Genomic DNA, 21,850 nt, shown 5'->3' with positions numbered 1-21,850 from the left:
TAACATATTTTAAATGTATTAATAAAAGTGTTCTCTCTAATCAAGGTCAAAATTTCTTTAGAAATAAAAACACCAATCTTTTTTTAAAAAGTTTTTCTGGCTCTAACAATTCAATGTAGAATTTCACAGATTTCACACTCTAACAGAAAAGTGCTTCTTTCCTTATTTTAAAATGCATTATTTATATGTCTAGTTATGATGGATATGGTACACATAGATGGTAAATACATACACCCATTCAGACAAATATGGCTAGATACTTCTTTAGGATTTAGCTGTCCTCGTCGTTTCTCAAAGACTCTGCATCACATCAATTGTACTTCCCTTGAGCAAGTAATTTTCTAAATGAAAGCTTGTGTTTCAACTTGTTAATAAGCAAAAGGCTTCACTTTGTCCCAAAAATTCTAAATAAAAAGTATAGCCCTTTCTTCTTCAAACGTTTTTGAGGCAAAAATAATTCCTTTACTTCAGTAAGACACAATGATGGCAAAAAGGCACAAAAAAAGACTTAACAATGGTTCAGCTGGTATACCTTGTCCTGTTTGCTCTACCTGTTTTGCTAGAAGAACATTTTAGGAGCACTGGTTAATATCATGTGCTGTTCTGCTTGCTGAACCAAAATCCTTATTACAGAAAGAATAGGAGTAGTAAACACAATGTAACAAATTAGGTAAACTAGACATTCGAATGACATATAGAAGGCCCAGAGCCAGGATTTTTCAAGCTTGAAGAATTCAGGTCACCTAACGTGAAGAGGTCAAATCGAGGAAGACATCCATGGCAGCCACCAGAGGGATGAAGGCTCAAGGAAAAGACCCCGGCAGTAGAAGACTGCGCATGTCTGGAAAGACTCCGCCCGGAGACTAGCCTACTTATTAAAATATATGTTAAATGATGTAACCATGTATCTAAAGTGCTTGTTTTTGCACTTCCAGGTTGAGCAAGTTTGTCCGGCCCGAGCTGGGTTGCTCCCAACGTTGAATAAACAAATACCTTAATGTTTAAAGATGCAAAAGTCCCTGAGCAGTTAATCATGCCAAGGTTTCTCGGCATCACAAGAAACAGTCTTCAGGAAAGGAAAGTCTACGGAGTCATGCCAACAGAAAAATTGGCTTGTAAAATAATTTTTATCGTAAGTGGTTCATAATAATTAATAAATAGACTTTAACACATTATTGGGATTCAGAAAAGACCACTAAATTATAAGATTTGATTCTTGTGAGCATTGCCTCTGAAACAGATTCAGAAAGACAAAAGGAAACAAATAAAAATCCTGTTTTTACTTGTAATCTTTGTGACATGTGTCCTTGAAAGTGGGTTTAGAGCTGAAAAAGCCCTTGCATTTCAGGCAAGTGGCAGTCTCATCATTATTCAATTCACAGTGAGCACAAGGAATAGAATAGAATAGAATAGAATAGAATAGAATAGAATAGAATAGAATAGAATAGAATAGAATAGAATAGAATAGAATAGAATAGAATAGAATAGAATAGAATAGAATAGAATAGAATAGAATAGAATAGAATAGAATAGAATAGAATAGAATAGAATAGAATAGAATAGAATAGAATAGAATAGAATAGAATAGAATAGAATAGAATAGAATAGAATAGAATAGAATAGAATAGAATAGAATAGAATAGAATAGAATAGAATAGAATAGAATAGAATAGAATAGAATAGAATAGAATAGAATAGAATAGGAGAGTTATGCCTCACAAGCTATGACCTAGCATGAGGGGTCATCCAGGAGAGCAACAATCTGCAGTGCAGGTCCCAGGCCCACCAAGGAAATGCGGTCAGAAACAGACACATCTACAACATTGCTCAGGAAGGGATTGAGGGTCCCAGCTGAGCTGAGACACATCCCCTGGGCCCTTCACAGGAGATAATGTTGGTGGAGATCCCAGGGAATGCCAGTCCCAGCCACCGAGACCTACAAGCACTCCCTGGCACCTGCACAGCTCATATGCTCTCCTTTAGAAAATGAGGTTGACTACTTTGGAGAGAGAGTATTGGGTCAGATGGACCTTCGCTCTGATGAGTACTACTGTTCTCAGACTCTTTTGTTTTAGCATTTTTTCCCACAGAAAACAGCTCAGGCATTTCTAAAATTTATTACAAGGAGAAAAAAAATCCACAGGGAAATGAACAGGTATTGCTCAGCTCAAAAACATTTGCAACCATTTAGTTCAGGAGCACACTCTGCTTCAGATTGAGGGCTTAATTATTGAGCCTTGCTAGTGTCAGAGATGCAGGGGTTTGACATCCTGTTTTCACAGGAAAACTGGAAACCCAGCTAAACTGGAAGACTTCCAAAAAACACACTTCATATACGCTTTTTGCAAATTTGTTCAGTTAGTCAAATCATTGCAAGAAGATTCACAGCTCTCACACCCATCAGAAGGTACACGCCTTCTTTCCACAAAGGGATAGAACTGATGCCTAGGCTGGGACATGATTAGCCATTCAGTGCCCTCTACTAATGCAGGGCTGGGAAGAAATATCAGAGATCTCTTCAGCATGTACTGCTAGGGAAAGGAGGAGATAGCAGGATGTGAGAACAAGTTGAGCCAGCAGCACCTGCATTCAGTTAATTAGGATCAAAAAGAAGCGTTTTGGCCTTGACTGGTGTTTTTGAAAAAGAAAGCGCAGTGTTCTCAAAGTGAAAACCACTTTGAACAGTCTGCATGATAGTGTGTGTTTCTCTCTCGTGTCTGAACACAGCCACATGATGCAAAGTGAATGTGTGGGATCAAGGCGCGGGTTTAGGATGATCCTGGCAATTTTGGTTAACTAAAAGACACATACCAGGTGCTGTTTATGAGGGAACCCTAATAAAAGGGGAATGCCAGAAAGATTGAGGGACAAATCCTGAAATCTAACTCTGTGTGGTGTGCAGCCTCATTTCTTTCAGTGCCCATAATCTCCATAGCAGAAACAGAATTCAGATTTGAATTTGAAATTGAATTAGAATTAGAATTAAATAGAACAGAATTCAGTTGGAAGATATCTATAAGGATCACCTAGTACAACTGCCTGACCATTTTAGGGCTGACCAAAAATTAAAGCATGATATTAAAGCACAGGACATTGATCGCCTCTCCAGGAAGCCTGTTTCAGTGTTTCACCACCCTCTCTATAAAGAAATGCTTCATCACATCACGTCCAAAGCCCCCTGATGGATGCATCTTTGAGCCATTTCCACATACCCTGTCACTGGATACCAGGGAAAAGACTCTTCATGTCCCCTCCTCAAGAAGCTGTAGAGAGCAATGAGGTCACCTCTTAGCCTCTTTTCTCCAATCTAGACAAGCTCAAAGTCCTTAGCTGCTCCTCATGGGATTTGGGGGCCTCCTATTATGGAGTGACTGCAACAGTCAACAAGGGAAAACTGCCTGTTGTCATCTACCCAGACTTATGTAAGACCCTACACATGGTCCCACATGGCATCCTTATCTCCAAATTGGAGATACATGGATTTGAAGGGTGAATTATTCATTGGATAAGGAATCATCTGAATGGGCACAGCCAGAGAATTGTGGTCAATGGCTGTATGTCTAGGTGGTGGCCAGTGATGAATGGTGTCATCTTGGGACTGGTGCTCTCTAATAACTTTATCAATTAAAAGACAGTGGGATTGAGTGCACTCTCAGCAAGTTTACAGATGACACAAAGCTGAGTGGTGCTGATGACTCAACAGAAGGAAGGGATACCATCCACAGGGACCTGGGAAAACTTGGTAAGTGGGCCCACGAGAACCCGATGAGGTTCAATGAGTCCAACAGCAAGGTACTGCACTTGGGTCGAGGAAATCCCAGCTGTAAGTATGAACTAGAAGAAGAACTCATTGAGAGTAGCCCTGTGGAGAAGGACTTGAGGTTTCCTGTAGATGAAAAGCTGGACATGAGACAACAGTGTGTGCTCATAGCCCAGAAGGCCAACTACATCCCGGTCTGCATCAAAAGAAGTGTGGCCATCAGGTCAAGGGATACGATTCTCCAGTTTTACTCTGCTCTTGTGAGACCCCACCTGGAGTACTGCACCCAGCTCTGGGCTTCTCAGCACAAGAAAGATGTGGACCTGTTGGAGCATGTCCACAAAATGATCAGAGGAGTGGACACCTCTCCTAAGACAAGCAGAGAATTGAGGTTGTTCAACCTGGAGAAGAGAAGGCTCCAGGAAGACCTTACTGTGTTCTTTCTGCACTTGAAAGGGGTTTATAAACAAGGAGAGTGTCTTTTACACAGGAAGATAGTGACAGGACATGGGGGAAATGGCTTTAAACTAAGAGAAGAGAGATTTAGATTAGATGTTTGGAAGAAATTCTTTACTTGGAGGGTAGTTAAACACTGAAACAAGTTGCCCAGGGAGGTTGTGGTTGCCCCATCCCTGGAAAGGTTCAAGACCATGTTGGATAAAGCCCCTGAGCAACCTGGTCTAGTGGGTGGTATCCCTTCCCAGGGCAGGGTCATTGAAAATAGATGGTATTTAATGTCCCTCCCACCCCAAGACATTCTATGCTTCAGGTTAAAGAATGATGCACATACTGAGGCGACATTTTAAAAGATAGTCTTCATCACTGTCATTTGTCTTGCTCTAGATCTAACTTCCCTCTTTAATGAACAATGTAGGTCACCCACTTCCTGGTCAGAGAAGAAAAACGTAGCAGCAGAGTCAGAATCATTCTCTCCAGACATTAGCAGAGAAGGTGAAATGAAGGTAGCAAATGCTGGAATAAGTCCCAAATGTGGGTTTGTAGTGTGGCGTGGTATGGCACTGTATGGTATGGCATGGCATGGCATGGTATATCAGTGGGGAATCATCTATTTTTTTTCTAGAAATGTTCTTACATTAGTAAGCAACTAGCTGGATAGAATACAGCTACTATTCTGTAAAAAAACATGTCACAGTGTGTCTCAGCTACTGTGATATTCCAGACAAAGTAGATACAATGTGAATGACTTATGAAAAAGCATAGGTGAACCAATCCCTTCAGATGACAATGCCAACATTCTAATGCATGCATTACTATAATTTTTAAACACATCAAATACCACTCTTCAGAAGCACAGTGGCTGGGTGATTGCAGATGTTGAATGTTTCTATAAGATAAGGAAAAGGGGCACGGGATCCCTTTATCAACAGGTACTCTTGCCTGCCTACTCCAGCACACACCATAGGCCTGAAAGGAAGAAGGCAAAGCAGAAGTCCCTCTCAGCTGCCAGATCAGCTCACAGGGAAAACTTGTTAGGGAGGGCAGCATCAAGCACTTCTGAGGCTGCTGTACTTTATGCAGTGGACTGGAAGAAAAGAGGTACAAAAGGTAGCTTTAAAGAATTCTGCTTTCCACTTTCCCCTACTATGCTCTACACAGTTCAGATACAGCCAGGAGCTCAGCCAAAATGTTTGGCGTGGCTATATCATACTCCATCAGACAGCTGGAATCACTTTATGTTGCTATTTTAATTTAAGACAGAAGTTGAGTCTGTTTTTCTTTTCATATTTAATCTGTTAGCTAAGACTTAGCTTTCCCTTTTCCAAAAGCTCATTCAGAATGCACTTTATTTCACACTTCATTTTCCTTGTATTTCATCTAAATATGTTTTTAATGTCTGAATTCTGATTTGTTATACATCCACTACACGTTTGTATCATGATTGCCAATTGATTTGGCTTTAAATTTCCCAAAGACCATGTAAGAAGAGAGAATCTTCTTGGAATACAAATGCTGGATTCTTAATTGAAGTGGGGGAAGAAGCTTTGTACCTGTTTCACATGAAAAGCTCAGGAATTTTAGAACTGAATCTTCCTCCAGAATGGTTTTTAGTATCAGCAAATGTTCAACTGCATTCTGTGAATACTGTTTGTTGAGTGAGTTAAATACATGATAGCAACACTTTTCAAGGTGGCAAGAAAAAGAAATAAGAAAAAGAAAAAAGAAATAAGCTTCCTAGAGAGCTATGTAAGATAATTAAATTCTAATTCTTATAGAATAACTTCTGTATAAAAAACATAGCTGAACAAACTCCTAAACATTAGTCCTTTAGTTCTTCCTATTTGGCAAAGCTTCCTCATTTCAGCTTGCCTGGACAGAGGAGGAGACTGTATTTTGTGAAAGTACACTTCACAAAATATTTTTCTACATGCCCCTTCATGGAGCATGAAAAGTAGACACTCACTTGCTTATTCCTTTCAATATTGCATTATTGGCTCCTGAAGACAGTTGTGTAGTGTGTGAAGGGAGCAAGAGAGGTTGATTTCATCTGGAAACTTCCCCTTACGTTCTCTGAAAAGCAGCTTTTTTTCTTAGGCATTGAGCACACTGATTCTCAGAACTGTTAGGTCAAGAGTAACCTCTGGTTCTCAGCAACTCTGAAAACCAGTCCACGGGCATCTCCTTTTCCTATCTTTTTCAGAAAAAAAGGCTTAACTAGAAGTGTAGAAACTGTAAGTCTTAACCTTGCAGCTATCATCTCTTACTTCTCTCCTTAGGGCTTTCATTCCCTCCCTCTAGGCACTCTCTTCATGTCTCCAATATCATCACTTCCCCATACATATGTTCTTTCCCTCCAGTTCTTAGAGTTGTCTCCAGCACTACCTCTTCACTCTTGCTTTCTATCTGACAGGTTCCAAGAACCTGTCTGTTCTCCAAATTATCCCTATCCCTACAGTCAGTGTCTTTCCTTCCCACTCCCAGCCAATTCTCTCTCTTTCCAATCCACAGGGAATCCTGCCTAGATACTGGTAAACAGAATTCACATTGAACAGTTCAGTAACCAATTGTTTTGTACCACCTCTTTCAACCTAGTAGTGCCATTCAGTAAAATATCTACTTGTAAAAAATGCCATAAAGATTTTATGACAAATGTGCTATGAGTTGAGAAGCTTGCCTCTGCAAGCATATTCCTCTAAAATCATGTGGTGTACAGCTGTTGTTTGCTGGCAACACAGTTAGAATGGCTGGAGTATCCAATGAGTAAACTGAATTGTATCATTCTCTCTAGCTTATAGAGGCTTTTTCTTTTCCTTTTAAAATATGCCATCCTTCTTCAGAGTTGTCATACATACTTGAAAGAATTTCTTTGGTACAAACAATTTTTTCCACAACAATATAAAACTCCTATTTTACTATATCATTACACAGCATTATTGAGGTTCGTTAGAAACTGCAAAAGAAGTTATCTTTCTGCTATAAACAGAGACCTACACATGCAGTAATGAACTCTAAGTCTGAATTCTCAGGGATTGGAATAAACTCAGTAGGAGTATCTGCTGTGTCTCCACAGGCTCAACTGCCCTCGTAGCTGGAGTGTGGTACAACGCAGAGCTCTCCGTTCTTTGCCACCAAAGCAGTTTTTAAAATGACAAGGACCAAGATTTGCAAATGTAACCAGAGAGTTAAAGGCAGTAGCCAAACATGGCACTGTAGGAAACCAAGCCCACATTGAGAATCTCCCAAAGGCGCCTAAAGCTGAAGTTCCTCTTTTCCCCCAAGCCACTTAGACTAGCACTTCTGTGCTTTGGCTCCATTTCTAAATCCATTTAACTGTTGAAGGTTTGGAATTTGAACGGTTATGCAATTCTCTACATCTGAAGACTATCTCAAAATTTTTAACAAGTTGTAGGTTTGTAAACTACACAGCTACATCAGTCAATGAGGGTAAATAATTTTTTTTAAAAAGCACCATCTTACATAAAAAACCTCAAAGGTTTTCCTCACTGTCACAATGATTTGTTTGCTCAACAATACTCCAGCTGCTGTTACCTTTTGAAATGATCTTTTCACCCCAGCTTCTCCCTCTCACAGGTATTAGAGTCTTATAAGAAAAAGAAAGGGCACATGCAGCTGCCTTGGACTACTTTACACGAATGCTACTTTACTTGGTACCATTTACAAGTTGATCAAATTGGAACAGCCCATGAAAGATTAATACTAATTGCATTAACTGCCATCACTTTTTTTCAATTAATACCATGATAATAAATCTTAAATCTGAGGATTAAAGAAGAAGGATATTGTAATAAAATATAAATAAAATTTCATCAGACTGATACTTCGATAATTTGGAAAAATTAAACTAATATGTTCATTAAATTTAAGAAATATCCACTCCAAATTCTCATTCAATTCACTGAGTAGCTGAGGTCCCTTGGCCTGTTCAGCCTGGAGAAGAAGAGACTAAGGGGAGATCTCATTGCAGTCTACAACATCCTCATGAGAGGAAGAAGAGGGGCAGGCACTGATCTCTTCTCTGTGGTGACCAGTGAAGAACTCAAGAGAATGGCCTGAAGCTGTTTCAGGGGAGGTTTAGGTTGGATATTAGAAAGAGCTTCTTCACCCAGAGGGTGGTTGGGCACTGGAACAGGCTCTCCAGGGAAGTGGTCACAGTGACAAGCTTGACAGAGTTCAAGAAGTGTTTTGGTGATACTCTCAGGCCCATGGTGTGACTCTTGGGAATGGTCCTGTGCAGGACTGAGGGCTGAACTCAATGATTCCAACTCAGCATATTCTGTGATTCTGTGAGATTACACATCTGTGAGTACACAGACTTAGCTAACAGTTCAAGAAGACAAGGAGAAAAATACATTCAAACTCAGAAATCCCATATATGAAGTCAGCAGCAGACTCTTTTTTTTTCTTTTTAATACAACTATCTTTTTTGGCTGGATGTTGGTAAAGGAAATATCTTCTTACCAGATGTAAACTGCTGAACAGTCTTTGACAAAGACAGTCTTCATACAAAGACTACATTACTACACACTACTGCTTGTAAAGAAAACTTGTGAAATTTCTTCCTCAGCAGATTAAACTAGTATAAGAAAAGAGAACAGGTTGGTGAAATGAGTAAAGAGTTGCACACTTGCTATTGAGGTACATGAGAACATGCTGGAAAAATATTAAATAGTCTCTCTCTTTCTTCTGATTTGTCACCCAAATTTAATCACACTCTGCATCAGAAGGTTCTCAGCCAAGCCAGTTGACTGACTGCATATGTAGCCCCAGCATATCAAAGGGATGAGCTACCTCTCAGTATATCAGTAGGGTGGTAGCAATGAATGCTGATTTCAAAGTCATGATTCTGTCATGAAAAATAACTGCTATCACAGTATATACTAACACCCAACTTCACAAAACCCACCAAAAACCAGCAGATGACAACGGTGTCCCCGTTTGCTTTTATCCTGCTTGAAAAACATTTCAAAGATTATTTAACATTTCCATATTTGGAAGATAAGACTCCTACTGTTTTTTACTTTAGACTGGCTCAAATGTGTTATAGTTAATAACTATAGTTATTATAGTTAAACAATATAACACTCCTTAATGTATATTCCCTAAAATAAATTGAAATTCTATTAGTGGTTATAGTAAGAGAACCACTTTTCCCTACATAAGTTTTGAACAGTGTCTGAAAAACAGGAAATGACAATAAGAAGCAAAAACTGAGAAATCATCTTGAAAATTAAAATAATTGCAAAGTTTCTATCTTATTTCCCTTCTCCAGCTTTCATAGTAATAATTTTATAAATCATTCCAGAGTACCATATGATGAAAGCAACTATGCCCCCATCAATTAAAAAAACCCCCCACTATTATACCCATTCAGGGTTTTTCTCTCTTTTCTAGAAGAACATTTATGCAAGTGAGAGTTATAAAATTGTTTGGAACAAGCTACCTCATGGACAGGTGCTGGGCAAGCAACGACAGAACAGGAGCGCTGCCAGTACACCTCACTTTTGGCTGCATCTTTCCACAGCAGAAAGCTTAGCCATAATGTTTGAATTTCACTCATCGGTCACTTTCTTTTCTCTCCCCTTTCTCCTTCTCCTGCCAGTGTATCCCTTTGAATGCAATGGGGCTTTGTGCAGTAGCTATTCAGGACCTAATATAACTCTTAATTGTTTTCATTCAAATATTGGATGAAACAAGAATAGAGTCAGTTTTAAATCCCTAACTAGTGGTAGCAGTAGGTATAAAAGTCTTCCAGTATTGGAAACTCTGGATGCCTAATACAAAGTCTCTCTTTCAAGGCTTATCCTTTTCTGATTCATTTGTGATTTTCTTCTTTTCCACTATACAAGCTTATCATTGCATTGCTTAGTTTTTTCTTTTAGTGCCTTTGAATGTAACTTCATGCTAAATTCTATATTGGAAAGCCCAGGTAACTTTATTTTTTTTTTTTGTTCTGTGACTCCCCCAAAAATACTTACTCAGAAAGCATTTTGAAGTGCTTACTATGCACAATGACTTGGGTAATCAAATTTATATTTTATCTGTAATACATTAAAGGAACAGGTTTTGCACATGTCTTGCTTTTTAGTAAAATGTTCCTGATAATATCAGCTTCAAAATCTTTCCCCAGAACCATATTTTTGGGGAGATTCATTAGCTGGTTGAAATCCAATAGATCTTCTTTCTCAGGAAAGAGCTCTTCAAGAAAAGGATTTGTGGCCCGTGAACTTCAGATTTGGCTCTTAAACTGACCATGTGATGTTTCGTAAAGTTCAGAATTTGTGCCCCAAGGCACACTCTGAGAGCAGACTGGCTTGGAGCCACAGCCTATGTTATTTTACACCATTTATGGATTCTTTCCCCCTTGATCAACAGTTGATTTGCCTGAACTTAGTTATTTCAAAGCCTTGTTCCATAATATTACTACAACTGAGCCACTAGACTTTTAACAGATGAACTCTAATAAGACATTTCCCATCAAGCTGCATTCCAACAGCTGCACCACAGATCAAGGTGCTGCCAGACTCCAGTCAGGTCTACTCTTTAAGTATATAACACCTTTTTGCAGAAATGTGTTCAGTGCTAAAACTTTTATTAGTCTTAATCTGGGTGTAAAATTTAATAAAACATACCATTTGGTTGAATATAGTATTGCTGAATCCCAAACCAAGAAATACTCAATGTTCACCACAAGATAGCGATCAACAATTTTGCAGTTCAAACAACGTATACACAGCGAATAAAACTTCCAGGAAGTCTAAAATCAGTCTAAAAAGCTAGAACATTTATTAAAAAATGGAAGGAGATACATAAATATGACTATAGTCCTGAATGTAAAGAAATTTTACTTACACATAAATATTTTTTAATAGTAGCATGCATAGCCAGTGGTGAGGAGATAGTGAGTAAACAGGAGCTACTGTGTACTCTTTTATGTATATATAGTGATCATTGTTGTGTCTTTTAAGTAAGGAAAAAAGTAGAAAGTATAACATTTCAATGCAGATTCAATATATTAAAACAAAGAAGGAAAATCCATAGGATTAAAAACAGTATACACGTGACAAACAAGTTGCAGGGAAGCTTAGGTGTCAAGATAAAACTTAGCAAAGTCCTTTGTATATAATGCTGCACTATAATTAAACCATTACATTGAAATATAATGCTGTTAGCATAGTATTAATGATCAGTGAAAAAATAGAACCTGTTATTGCATAATGCTTAACTTTTTTGGAGTACTTTTTATCTATAGAGATCTGAAAGGCTCAAAGCACAACATTAACAGTTTTTCAAAATATTGTGATAAAGCTATTTCAATATTTATTCTGACACAGCACACTTAAAATAATGTTGCTTTCTAAATTTTTCAGGCCTTTGAGTAATGACAGCAGGCCTGAGCCCCTTGTCACATTCCTGTCCCTGCTTATTTTTCCCTTACATACTCTGAATTAGTAGTCTATTCAGGTAATTTGATGTGGATGTACATTTTCCCAACCTTCAACATATACAGCTCAATATAGTTCCCAGGCCAGAAGTCTTCTTTATAGACCCTTTGTCAGAGCATTTGTCTCTGTAGAATGAGGCATTTTGCAAGAGTTTATAATTGGCACAATAACCACACTAGAGCTGGAAGTAGATGAACAGCCTTACATATGCACAGCATATTGGCAATTAAAAAAAAAGAGCAGTAAAAAGCAAGATTACAGTGAGGAGTTTTTTGGAAATTTTGTAACTTTAAAATTACAAAATTACAAGATTTTACGTGTTTTAATTACAGAGGAAAAAAAAGCAATGACTTACCTGTGGAGATGAAGGACTAAAGGTGACATTGATGACAGATTCTGTGTGTCTCCCCAGTTTATGCAAGAAAGTGCTTGAACGCATTTCATATATGTAAGCCTAAAAAAAATGAGACCATATTTTCACTATAAAAAGATTTATCGTGTTCTAGAAGCACTAAATTGTAGTATAGGAAGGCTAAATATTCAGCCTACAGAGAAGTTAGAAAATTTTAATCATAGCTAAAATGATATAAAAATCATCATCTTAGAATTGTTTTCTATAATTTGGGATAATTTAGCAAATGCTTAAGTTAAATGAAAAAAAAAGTATTTAGAGAGAATATTTAGAATCTTTTTTCCATAAATAACTAAACATTAGGTATATTTCAAGTAGGTAGGTAAAACAATGACCCTCTTAAAATATATTTTAAATGGTCTTCTTTGGAATTTAAATCCTTTCTTTTAAGTAGAATCTAAGACCTTTCTAAATTTGAAAACTCCTCTGTTAAAATAAACTTTTCAGTTTCAACACAGATCTTTTCAGTTTTTAATTGAACAGCATAGAATTCAATAACAATTCAATAATATTACAAATGATGCAGGTATCATCAATGAGCAAAAATATACTGCCTGCCTTTGTTTCTCAAAACAAAAAGGGGAAAAGCACCTTCCAAGAAGAAAATTAAATTTTTACTGGTACAGCCTCAAATAATGAAAAAGTGCAAATGCAACACTGCATCAAGAAACCAATCCAAAAATCAGTGAAAGTCATAAGCATACTGACGCTATGAAAATGATCGCATTGTGATTCTAAATTAGCATTATCTTACGTTAAAAAAAAGGTTTGAAAATAAATCCAGGAGTTTAAGTCTTCCACATAAGAAATACTTGTGAAAGTCATGTGCAGACACACAGGATTGCTTTAGACTGTTCTTATCTAGTAAAATAACAATTGTTTGCAGGATACACTAGGCATACACAAGGCATATTAAACAGACACATAACATATGTAGACTTATTTGGTACATTATAAATAAAATGTGTATCTCAAAAGATAGAATGAATTGTAAAGCGTGAAAAAATATTCAAATGATAATCCAAATGTTACAGTTTCAATAAAAAAAAAAATTAAAGTTTCATTGTCTTTACCAAATCTCTGCAGTTAATGAATGTGGAATTCAGAACACAGCCTGACAAACTAAACCAAACTGTGTATAGATGCTATTACAACAGTGTATCACTCCGTGACTTAAGTTTTTTGCTGATAGTACCCTAAAATAAGTTAAATCATTCAGACTCAAGGCAGCTGAGCTTCCCCTAGCAGACAGCAAATGGCAAGGTACATGTCCAAAAAACTTACAGACTCAAGTGACAGTCTTCCCAACATATGAAAGGACTCATGGACCAATGCAGGTCCTGAAAAACTTGTAATGCTCTACTCAGAAAAGAAATCTTATGATTCAACACCTAAGATTCTGTAGTCCTAACCAGCACTGAAGCAACACTGGATTGTCCTCAGTGTCAAGTATTCCATTCATAACCAAATTCACTGCTATGCACACCAAGAAGCCAAATGTAAATCTACTTAATTGTATCCACTTTATAAACCTCACATATCCTGGATTCTGCCCAGGATATGGAATTAAAACCACCTACAGGCACCAATGGAGTACCTAAATACAGACAGAAATGTAGGTATGAATTTTTAAACTCTGGATGTTTGGTAGCATTCCACACAGATATTGCCATGCTAACTGGGAAAGTAGCATTGTCTCCAGCAATGTGGTAAAATCATTCTGTCCTTCCTAAATGGATACAGCAAATGCTTGTTAATTGCAAATCCTGCCTTAAAAAGTACAACCTTTCTCCCTACTTTAAAACATCTCAGGAAACTAGTTATAATAATGAGAAGTCAATGCTAGTAGTATGAAAGCAGCAATTGTTTGTTTGTTTTAAAACACATGGCCATAACACAGCTACTGTGACTTCCACCACTTGGGACATGATCAGTTCACAAGGGAACAGATAGGTAAGGGGAATCCAAACAAGACAAAAGTGATATAATGACACAAAGGAAAGCATTCTGATGTGTCTGTAGACATGAAAGTATTTGCTCTAATAGGAAGTACAAGACCACGTATTAGTAAAATCAGTCTGTATACAGGACTACTCAAGTTCTTGCTGTCACCATACAGAAACTGAAGAACAGCTCTTTATAAGTACCTCCAGTTCCAGTACCTCCAGATTCATCTTTTATTGATATAAAAGAATAAAGAGGCAGTGTTGGTTATTTACATTCTCCTTCCTACATCGTGGTTTTCTATTCTTCACTCTGATGATACTATACCATGACTCAAACAGTATCAAAATTATCAGATGTTGACATGTATGTGATATCTCAGTACCTGTAACATTGTGCTCTCTTCTTCTTAGCCAAGCTTTGCCACACTTTATATCGGACAGCCCTATTGTCCAGATAGGGCTGGACACAAACAGAGTGCTAGAAATTACCTTTGTACTCCAGCAAAGAAGAGGTGTAGCAGAGACTGCAGTCAGGTTGTACTATCACCACCACAGTTCCAGAGCAGAATACAACAGCCATGCTCACAAAATTAATTGGAATATGCATGTCTCAAGAAAATGAGAGATAAGATGGTACAGAAATCCATATTCCAGAGAGATTCCAGAAAGGAAAGGAGTGTACTGAGTGAGAGGTGAACAAGAAGTATTACAAGCTGCACTGCACTCTCCAGAACTGGATGCTCCTCCGCATTTAACTAACTAAAGAAAGAGTATTTGTGAGAACAGGGAGAAATCATTCTTACCAAACAGCCCTCCAAAATCTTGAGGATCTCTTGTCAAAACAGTTCAATGGTATCAAAATATTCAGTAACGTCATGACAGTTTGAAGTGTTTGTATTATAAAAGAGTCAAATCCTATTCCTCATAGCTATTGAGCACATCTATCCCCTTTAGAACTGTGGGAATGACCAAAACAGGACAAATAAATTGTGTTTTTTAACAAACTGCAGAACTTCGTTAGATATAAGAACTTAACCAGAATAGAACTGCACTGGAGATAAAATAAAAATTCAGGTGCTTGGTACATACTGTAAGTTATCTGGACTCTGTACAACTGACACATGGGTAGCTAGTAAAATAGGTTTTACAAAACTTCTACTGCAAGCAATTATTTCCCTTCACAAGCTAATTACTCTGCAATTGCATCAGTTCTTCTCCATATACTCAGGCCAGTCTTTGGCAGAAAGGTATAGGCAGCAGACAGGACTATGCTTTCTATCACTCACCATATTTTCTCTTTCTGGCTTCAAATTGCTTTACTGCTACTTCTCCTGTTCAAGGCTATTCTCCTTCCCTTTATCGGAAGGAGGCACGAAGAGGTAAAGTCAATGACAGCAAGAGTCAAGAGCACAAAATGCTGTGATTCACGGATCTACAATGCCTTCCAACAATTTCTAAGCTAAGAAGAAACATGCTCCATTTTTTAACCAAGAGAACCTATCCCAGAGAGACATGGTTAGTGAAGCTGAATTTTTTCCATCATAATCCAGTAGTTTACAGAACTTTGCCAAAATTATCCAATAAAAATTAATTTTCCATTCCAGGTTCTCAGTTTAATTCAGGAAGGACCACATTCATTTTTGGCTAAATCTTTATGTTCCCATTCCACTCTGTAAAATACATGTGATAATATTTCACTACTTTTTTGAAGACAAATCCAAAGTTTGTGAAGCCCAGGTATTCTAGTAATTTTTACTCTTCCACACAGTTTCTAAATCAACCATTTGGCTCATACTTTTATTTCAAAAAATGCTATGAAGCATTTGTGCAGTTTCAGTAGAATGCAGCAAGCGTGTATTTGGTGGTCTAATCACACTTCTCAAACTAAAAAGCATTCAAACTCTTACCCCCTACCTTTCAAGAAATTATTCTAAGCCCTGAGCTAGAGATTAGGCTGGGATGCAGCACTCTTCTAAATTGTCACATTGTATAAGAAGATTCACTGAGCCAGAGAAAAGTAGTGACAAGCAACTACAGGTAGAACCTCATCTGTAGCCAACCACCAAAGCATTCGAAGACATGGGAAAGACCTTTACTCTGACCTTTACTACAAAGACTAAGTTCATACTGAACAGCTGCTAAACAAAACACACAGAACATGGCTGGGAATGCAACCTGCCCATTGTACTTCATTCTTACAATTCTATCCGAATGGAACTAGTGGTAAACATCTTTCTGATACTGTACTTCTAGCCCTATAAATCTTAAATATTTAGGTGTCACAGTTCAACTTCAACAGAAAAAGGGGCACAGTCTCTAGCTACATCCAAGAATAGTTCATTATGTTGTGGCAGCTATCATCTTCTCTTCCAATAACTGTGATTTAAGGGAAAGTAATAATAATTTTCAATCAGAGTAATTTTGACATGTAACACAATGAAATGTGATTAAAAGAAAAACATCATCACATAAAACTGTATAAAACCAGCTTCTGTTTAAATAACTCTAGTCACAGATATTTAAACTAGGTAATGATAGCCTAAATTCTGAGAATAAAAGTTAGCTTGGTTCAAGAGTGAAAATAAACTTTTCGGTACATTCATTTTTAACTTCAATAGTTAAAAAAAAAAAAAAACAAACCAAACCAAAAAGAATTGTGTTTTAACAGAAATAACATTTATAAGAAGAGAAATAACTCCAGTATAAACATTCTTCTACCATAGTCTGCCATAATTTTAGTTTTACTGTATTTCCTGGTGTCATTCAAATTCTGTTGCTATTCTATACTTAACAGATTTTCTTCTCTACAGAAAAAAAACCAAAAAGCCCCCAAAAAACAGTTAGTAACTGAGTTATAAATGATATCGTAACACTAGCCATAGAATTAAAAACCCTTGAAAATATGAAATCAAAGACAGAGGAAGAACAGATTTTCAGCAAACCAAATGTAACAGAAAAGAAAACAAAACAGTCTAGGAAGTACTCAGTAATACACAAAATACATATGTGCATATAATCTGTTGTAGACTTTAGCCAAAGTCAATCCCTTTTTTATATATTAAGACCAATTTCTTCTAATAAAAATACTGATTCAGTAGATATTGGTATTTCCTTTCCATTTCTTGCTAAGGGTCAGCCAAAAGTAAAAATAATTTACCTGTACCCATTAGCTTCCAAACAAGTTTCCTGCACCCAAAACCACATACTTACTTGTATTTCCTTTCACTTGTTGTTTGAAGAAAATTTGGAGTAGTCAGTTTTCATTAACCCAGAGTGTGACAGTGTATTTAGCACCTTACAAGAGTATATAAGCTTGTGCTTTCTTCTTCATTTTTGTACCAAGAGACAGAAAAGAAGGGTGAAGGCCCCTCCTTGAGTGGAGGAATTCATATCCAAATGGAAAACTACTTTATTCTACTGCATTGGTAGAGTGTGCTAAATAAATTGACTCTTTATCTGCAAAGTTTCACTATAAATTCTTTCCTCTGTTTTCTCACATGCTATCTTCAAAGGAAACTTGTCCCCATCTGTTCCCACTGTTCCCTAATCCAATCCATGGCCATATGCATTTGTGTCAAACTACTTATACTCCTAGCCCCTCCCGGGATGGGAAAGAGAGGGAAGCAAATCAGAAACAGAAACACTGAAGAATAACACAAAAATTCTCCTTGTTATCAGCTTTTGGACAGGGATCAGAAAAGCAACACCAGCTTCCAGGAAAACCCTTTGTAACTGCTGTGGCCTCAAACCGGAGTACATAGTTCACAAACAGATCACAGAAAGAAACCCCACTAACAAAAACCAAAAAGACATTGATGTCTAGGATGCCTAATTTGTCCATAAGCAAATAGAGAATATTTTTCTTCACAGGTTTTGCATACATTGCTCAAAGTCATCCCTTTTCTGTGACTATTTTTTCTAATCTTTCAAATGAGCTACAGAAGATAGAAGTGTTAAAGCCCGTTGATGGAAAAATAAATAAATAATCTTACTTATGATTTCATAAAAGATATCTGAATTTATTAATAAGGCTTTATTCTTCATTTGTCACCATCAGTGCCATCAAACTTGGTGCATAATCTCAGAGTTTATGATATAATTGCTTGATTTGAACTCCATTGTCCCCTGTTTATACTGGGGCACATATCTCATTGAATCATGTATTTTTCCTCAATCTCAAGCTGAAAAAGCTCCTGAAATACTTATACTAAAGAAAAAAAACCAATCAGCCTGAAGCAGACACCCAACATGGAAAGTTTCAGCCCAAAATGTTCTCAGTTATAAGCAAACAAAAACAGAATTATAGTGGAAAGTGTTAGACTACCTTAACTATAGGTATCAGTCCCAAATCCACACATAATAAAAAAGATTTCACAAGTATCCTAAGCACTGATTAATGCTCTTCAGTCCCAAGATTTCTTACATATTTGCCACATGGTAACATGGAAAGTTTAATCAAGCCTGGCATCAAAATGTTGAGTACAGTATGGTTCCTCAGAGTCCCTTCCCCTTTTAATGCCACTTATGGAGGCTGTCTTTGTACCAGTCACAGAAAATTTCCCACTACAGTAAGATTCCAGTTTCCATATGAGTTCCTTTGACATAACTACAAAAAGAGTACCAGTGAACATTAAAAATGCTCTTTATTATTAATAGTCAATATTATCAAGGTCAGTCATCTTTCAAGTTGCAGAAGATACTTTTTAGATGTATCAATCTGGTGGCAGTTGTAGCTAACACATTTTGAATTTTCCTCACTAAAAAAAGATTACAGAAACCATATCTCTGACTTGCCTCTGTAAGCCACCCTTCTCTGAAGCATCCAAATTGTAATTTTTGCCCATTTTAGTTTCTATTTCATTTGTCAATTTCAAGGCCTTATATATATGATTGTTTTCATTTGTCTGCCTAAGAAATTTATGTAGTACCAAAACTATTGTATTTAGGTTGCTTTTACTTTTACAATATAGGTAGTATTGTCAGAGCGCAGAATTATTAATTGAAGATTTTGTTATAAGAAAATTTCCCTCACCTCTCATTATGAAACATCATGGTTGGATCACACTCACTTTCAAAATGGCTCTTTTCTGACTGCTGTTAAGATCCTTCTCTATAGCAAGTCTACCAATAATCACATTCCCTGTTTATGTACTGGTGTTGACTGTTTGACAAAAGTACTGAAAGATTCAGATGGTACAGAGGATTTTTAATCAGATTTTTATGCATAACAGGGAATGTTAGTACCTTTAGAGAGAATTACCACATCTTAATAAATTTGCAAGCAAAATGCAATCAACTGGTAGGATTACAGTCATATGTACCAATGATACACAAAATTCAACTACTGTCAGAGTTGTAGACCAAGAGCTGCACGTATAGAAAACGTAAGCCCTGTGGGTTCAAAACTATACATATCCACTTTTAGCGCCTCACTGCTGCATACATTCCAAAATGAACCTTTGGTATTCATATCTACTTTGACTTCGTGTTTTGCCTACATTTGAACACGTTATTTTCTATAAAGTTAGTTTTCTTTAACAAAAAGGTTAATTTCTCATTCTTCCTCTCAGCTCTCAAACTATTACCAAACTGAAATGTTAACACAGTAACACACTACAGACTAACGAAATTCAGTTTGACTGGAAAAAAAAAAAGGTGTTTTGTACTAGTTAAATAACAACACATATATAGCCAGCAGAAAATCATCCACTTCTCTTAAGTGCCAGTCTGATTTTGTGGTGGTCAGGTCTGAGGTGCAGCAGCCTAGACAAAGCAATAGTCCGAACTGACCAAAAAGCACACAAGAGCAATTAATCTGCTCATATTCACATAATTCCACGGTTCATAAAATAATCTACCAAGGCTACAATTTTCAGTCATCTTCAAAGATACACCCAAAGAGGCAGTGAAGTAATGGCATACCCAAAATCATGGCTGTATTAATAAGAAAGCACTATTTATCTCTTGACTCCTAGGACAATCAGCCTAAGGGCCAACTACACTACCAAAGAATTCAAGAAACTCAGATTCAAGAGTAACACAAATTTTTGTTCTTCTTTGGAAGAGATAGATTTTCTCTAGCAATAGCTGACAGAGAGGCAGTCTCAGTCTCTGTCATTCATTCTCTGCTGTCATTATTCTCTGGATTTTGTTCTGCCAAACAATGTCATTCCTGCCTTTTCCACAGTAAACATCACTAATGGTATTTTCTCCAGATGTTTTCTCTTAAAGCCTATTTTAGTTAAACAGTTTGGACACATAAAATAAAACTTGAGCAATATATAACTGGGATACCAATGACACTGAAAACCAAAATACTTCAGATAGTTGCTACTACTGCCTCATAGAATACATTCTGTTCTGCAAGCCCTCTGGTATGAAGCGTAGACCACAACAATAAATACTATACAATAGCACTATCACACATTTCTAAAAGTAATTTTCCAGTAAAGCAGTAAAAAAATTTCTCTTATTGTTTTCAAGCCAAATATTTAAGTATACTCTATTGTATCAAACATACCTAAATGAAGCATCAGTGATGCCTCCAAGATACACTCCTAAGAGATATAGAACTAAACATTTTAAGTTGTTAACAAATCCTGTCTCTTATATTTGCATTCATCCATATCAGAATATCTTTCCCAACCCCTTGCCTTTTCCCTCATCTGTAGTCTTTCACCTTCTGTTCATTCGTACCAGAAAGTTCTAGCAAACTGGAGTCTCAAAGGGAGAACAAACAACCGCATTATTTTATCATTTACATTTTGGCACTCTTGAGGTGTTTCTTCTTTGATATCTAGACCATTTTTTGCAATCTTGGACCTAATCTGATGAAATTTTAAATTTTATCACACCACAGACACACAAGGATGGAAATATTTCATATAAATGAGATCAGATCAACTAATCACAGGAATAACAAACTGAGATAGGCCACATTTAAATTCTTCTTTTAAAGCTAAAAGGAGAGAAGAAACATATAATTCCTAATCTCTATTCCATAAGTCAGAACTGAGCCACAGAAAGACCAATGTGACTAATACTATATTTATGGGAATTAAGAAATATAACATAAACGTCTATGGAAATGATTACATTAAGAAGTAGTGCAGTGCAAGATGTACAGAACAAAACAGTGTTGGCAACCCAACTTCCAAATGTATTTTTCTGGTAGCAAAACACTAGAATATATTGCTCAGCAGGACTGATATTGTACTGCGCAAGAAGACTGATATTCTATTTGCAATATCAACCTCTGAAGCTATTTAAAATCAAGGTATCAACTGTAAACAAATTCTACAGTTGGTGTTATGCCTGATGCAGAATCTTATATCAGAAAACAACCAAGTCTGCACACAATATCAGGTCTGGGTTTGCATTCAGACACCACTCACAGGTTTGCAGAACTCTTTGGATATGCCCCCGACCAGAATCACTTTCCAGCATCATTTGCATAACAGGAATTTACTCTAAAACCAATTTTGAAAAAAACAATTAGGGGATCAAGTAGTGAGGTTATGTATAATCATGAAATTGCTTTATCCTGTCTTCTGTTACACCTTTGGGTATTGATGCCCTCTGGGTACGAAGAAACAATCTTCCTACTCTAACTTTGGTGCCTTCACAGTTAAAAGGCATAAATTTAAACTTGGATTTAAAATTTCAAAGACAATGCAGTAGGCAGTGGGCAAAATCCTAGACTTTGTGGAAAGTGTAAATAAAAGGGAAGACAATGTCATATATTACCCATGTATTTTTGTTATTGATGTTATTGATGTAGCAACCTGTTATGCTGAAAAACTTCTGGGTT

General features: G+C 36.9%; 1 protein-coding gene across 12 annotated transcripts in view; it reads right to left on the bottom strand.

Moving 5' to 3' along the window:
- The window catches only part of WDR27 (WD repeat domain 27), a 121,597-nt gene that overhangs the window by 53,340 nt on the left and 46,407 nt on the right, over window positions 1-21,850 (bottom strand). For 10 of the 12 annotated variants that reach the window (XR_010429138.1, XM_064648875.1, XM_064648878.1 and 7 more), the window contains one exon: window positions 12,038-12,136. The exons of 1 other annotated variant lie outside the window; for it this stretch is intronic. Coding sequence is in view for 10 of the 11 variants with exons in the window: in XM_064648875.1 (XP_064504945.1) it covers window positions 12,038-12,136 (99 nt within the window). In the remaining variant the exon portion in view is untranslated. Of the gene's footprint in view, window positions 1-11,005; window positions 11,808-12,037; window positions 12,137-21,850 lie in introns of those variants that run through there. One more of the 12 variants, XM_064648882.1, reaches the window with a different exon arrangement.

This window comes from Pseudopipra pipra, chromosome 3, assembly GCF_036250125.1.
Source record: "Pseudopipra pipra isolate bDixPip1 chromosome 3, bDixPip1.hap1, whole genome shotgun sequence".
In the NCBI taxonomy this organism is placed as follows: Eukaryota; Metazoa; Chordata; class Aves; order Passeriformes; family Pipridae; genus Pseudopipra; species Pseudopipra pipra.
This window is presented reverse-complemented; position numbering and strand designations above follow the sequence as displayed.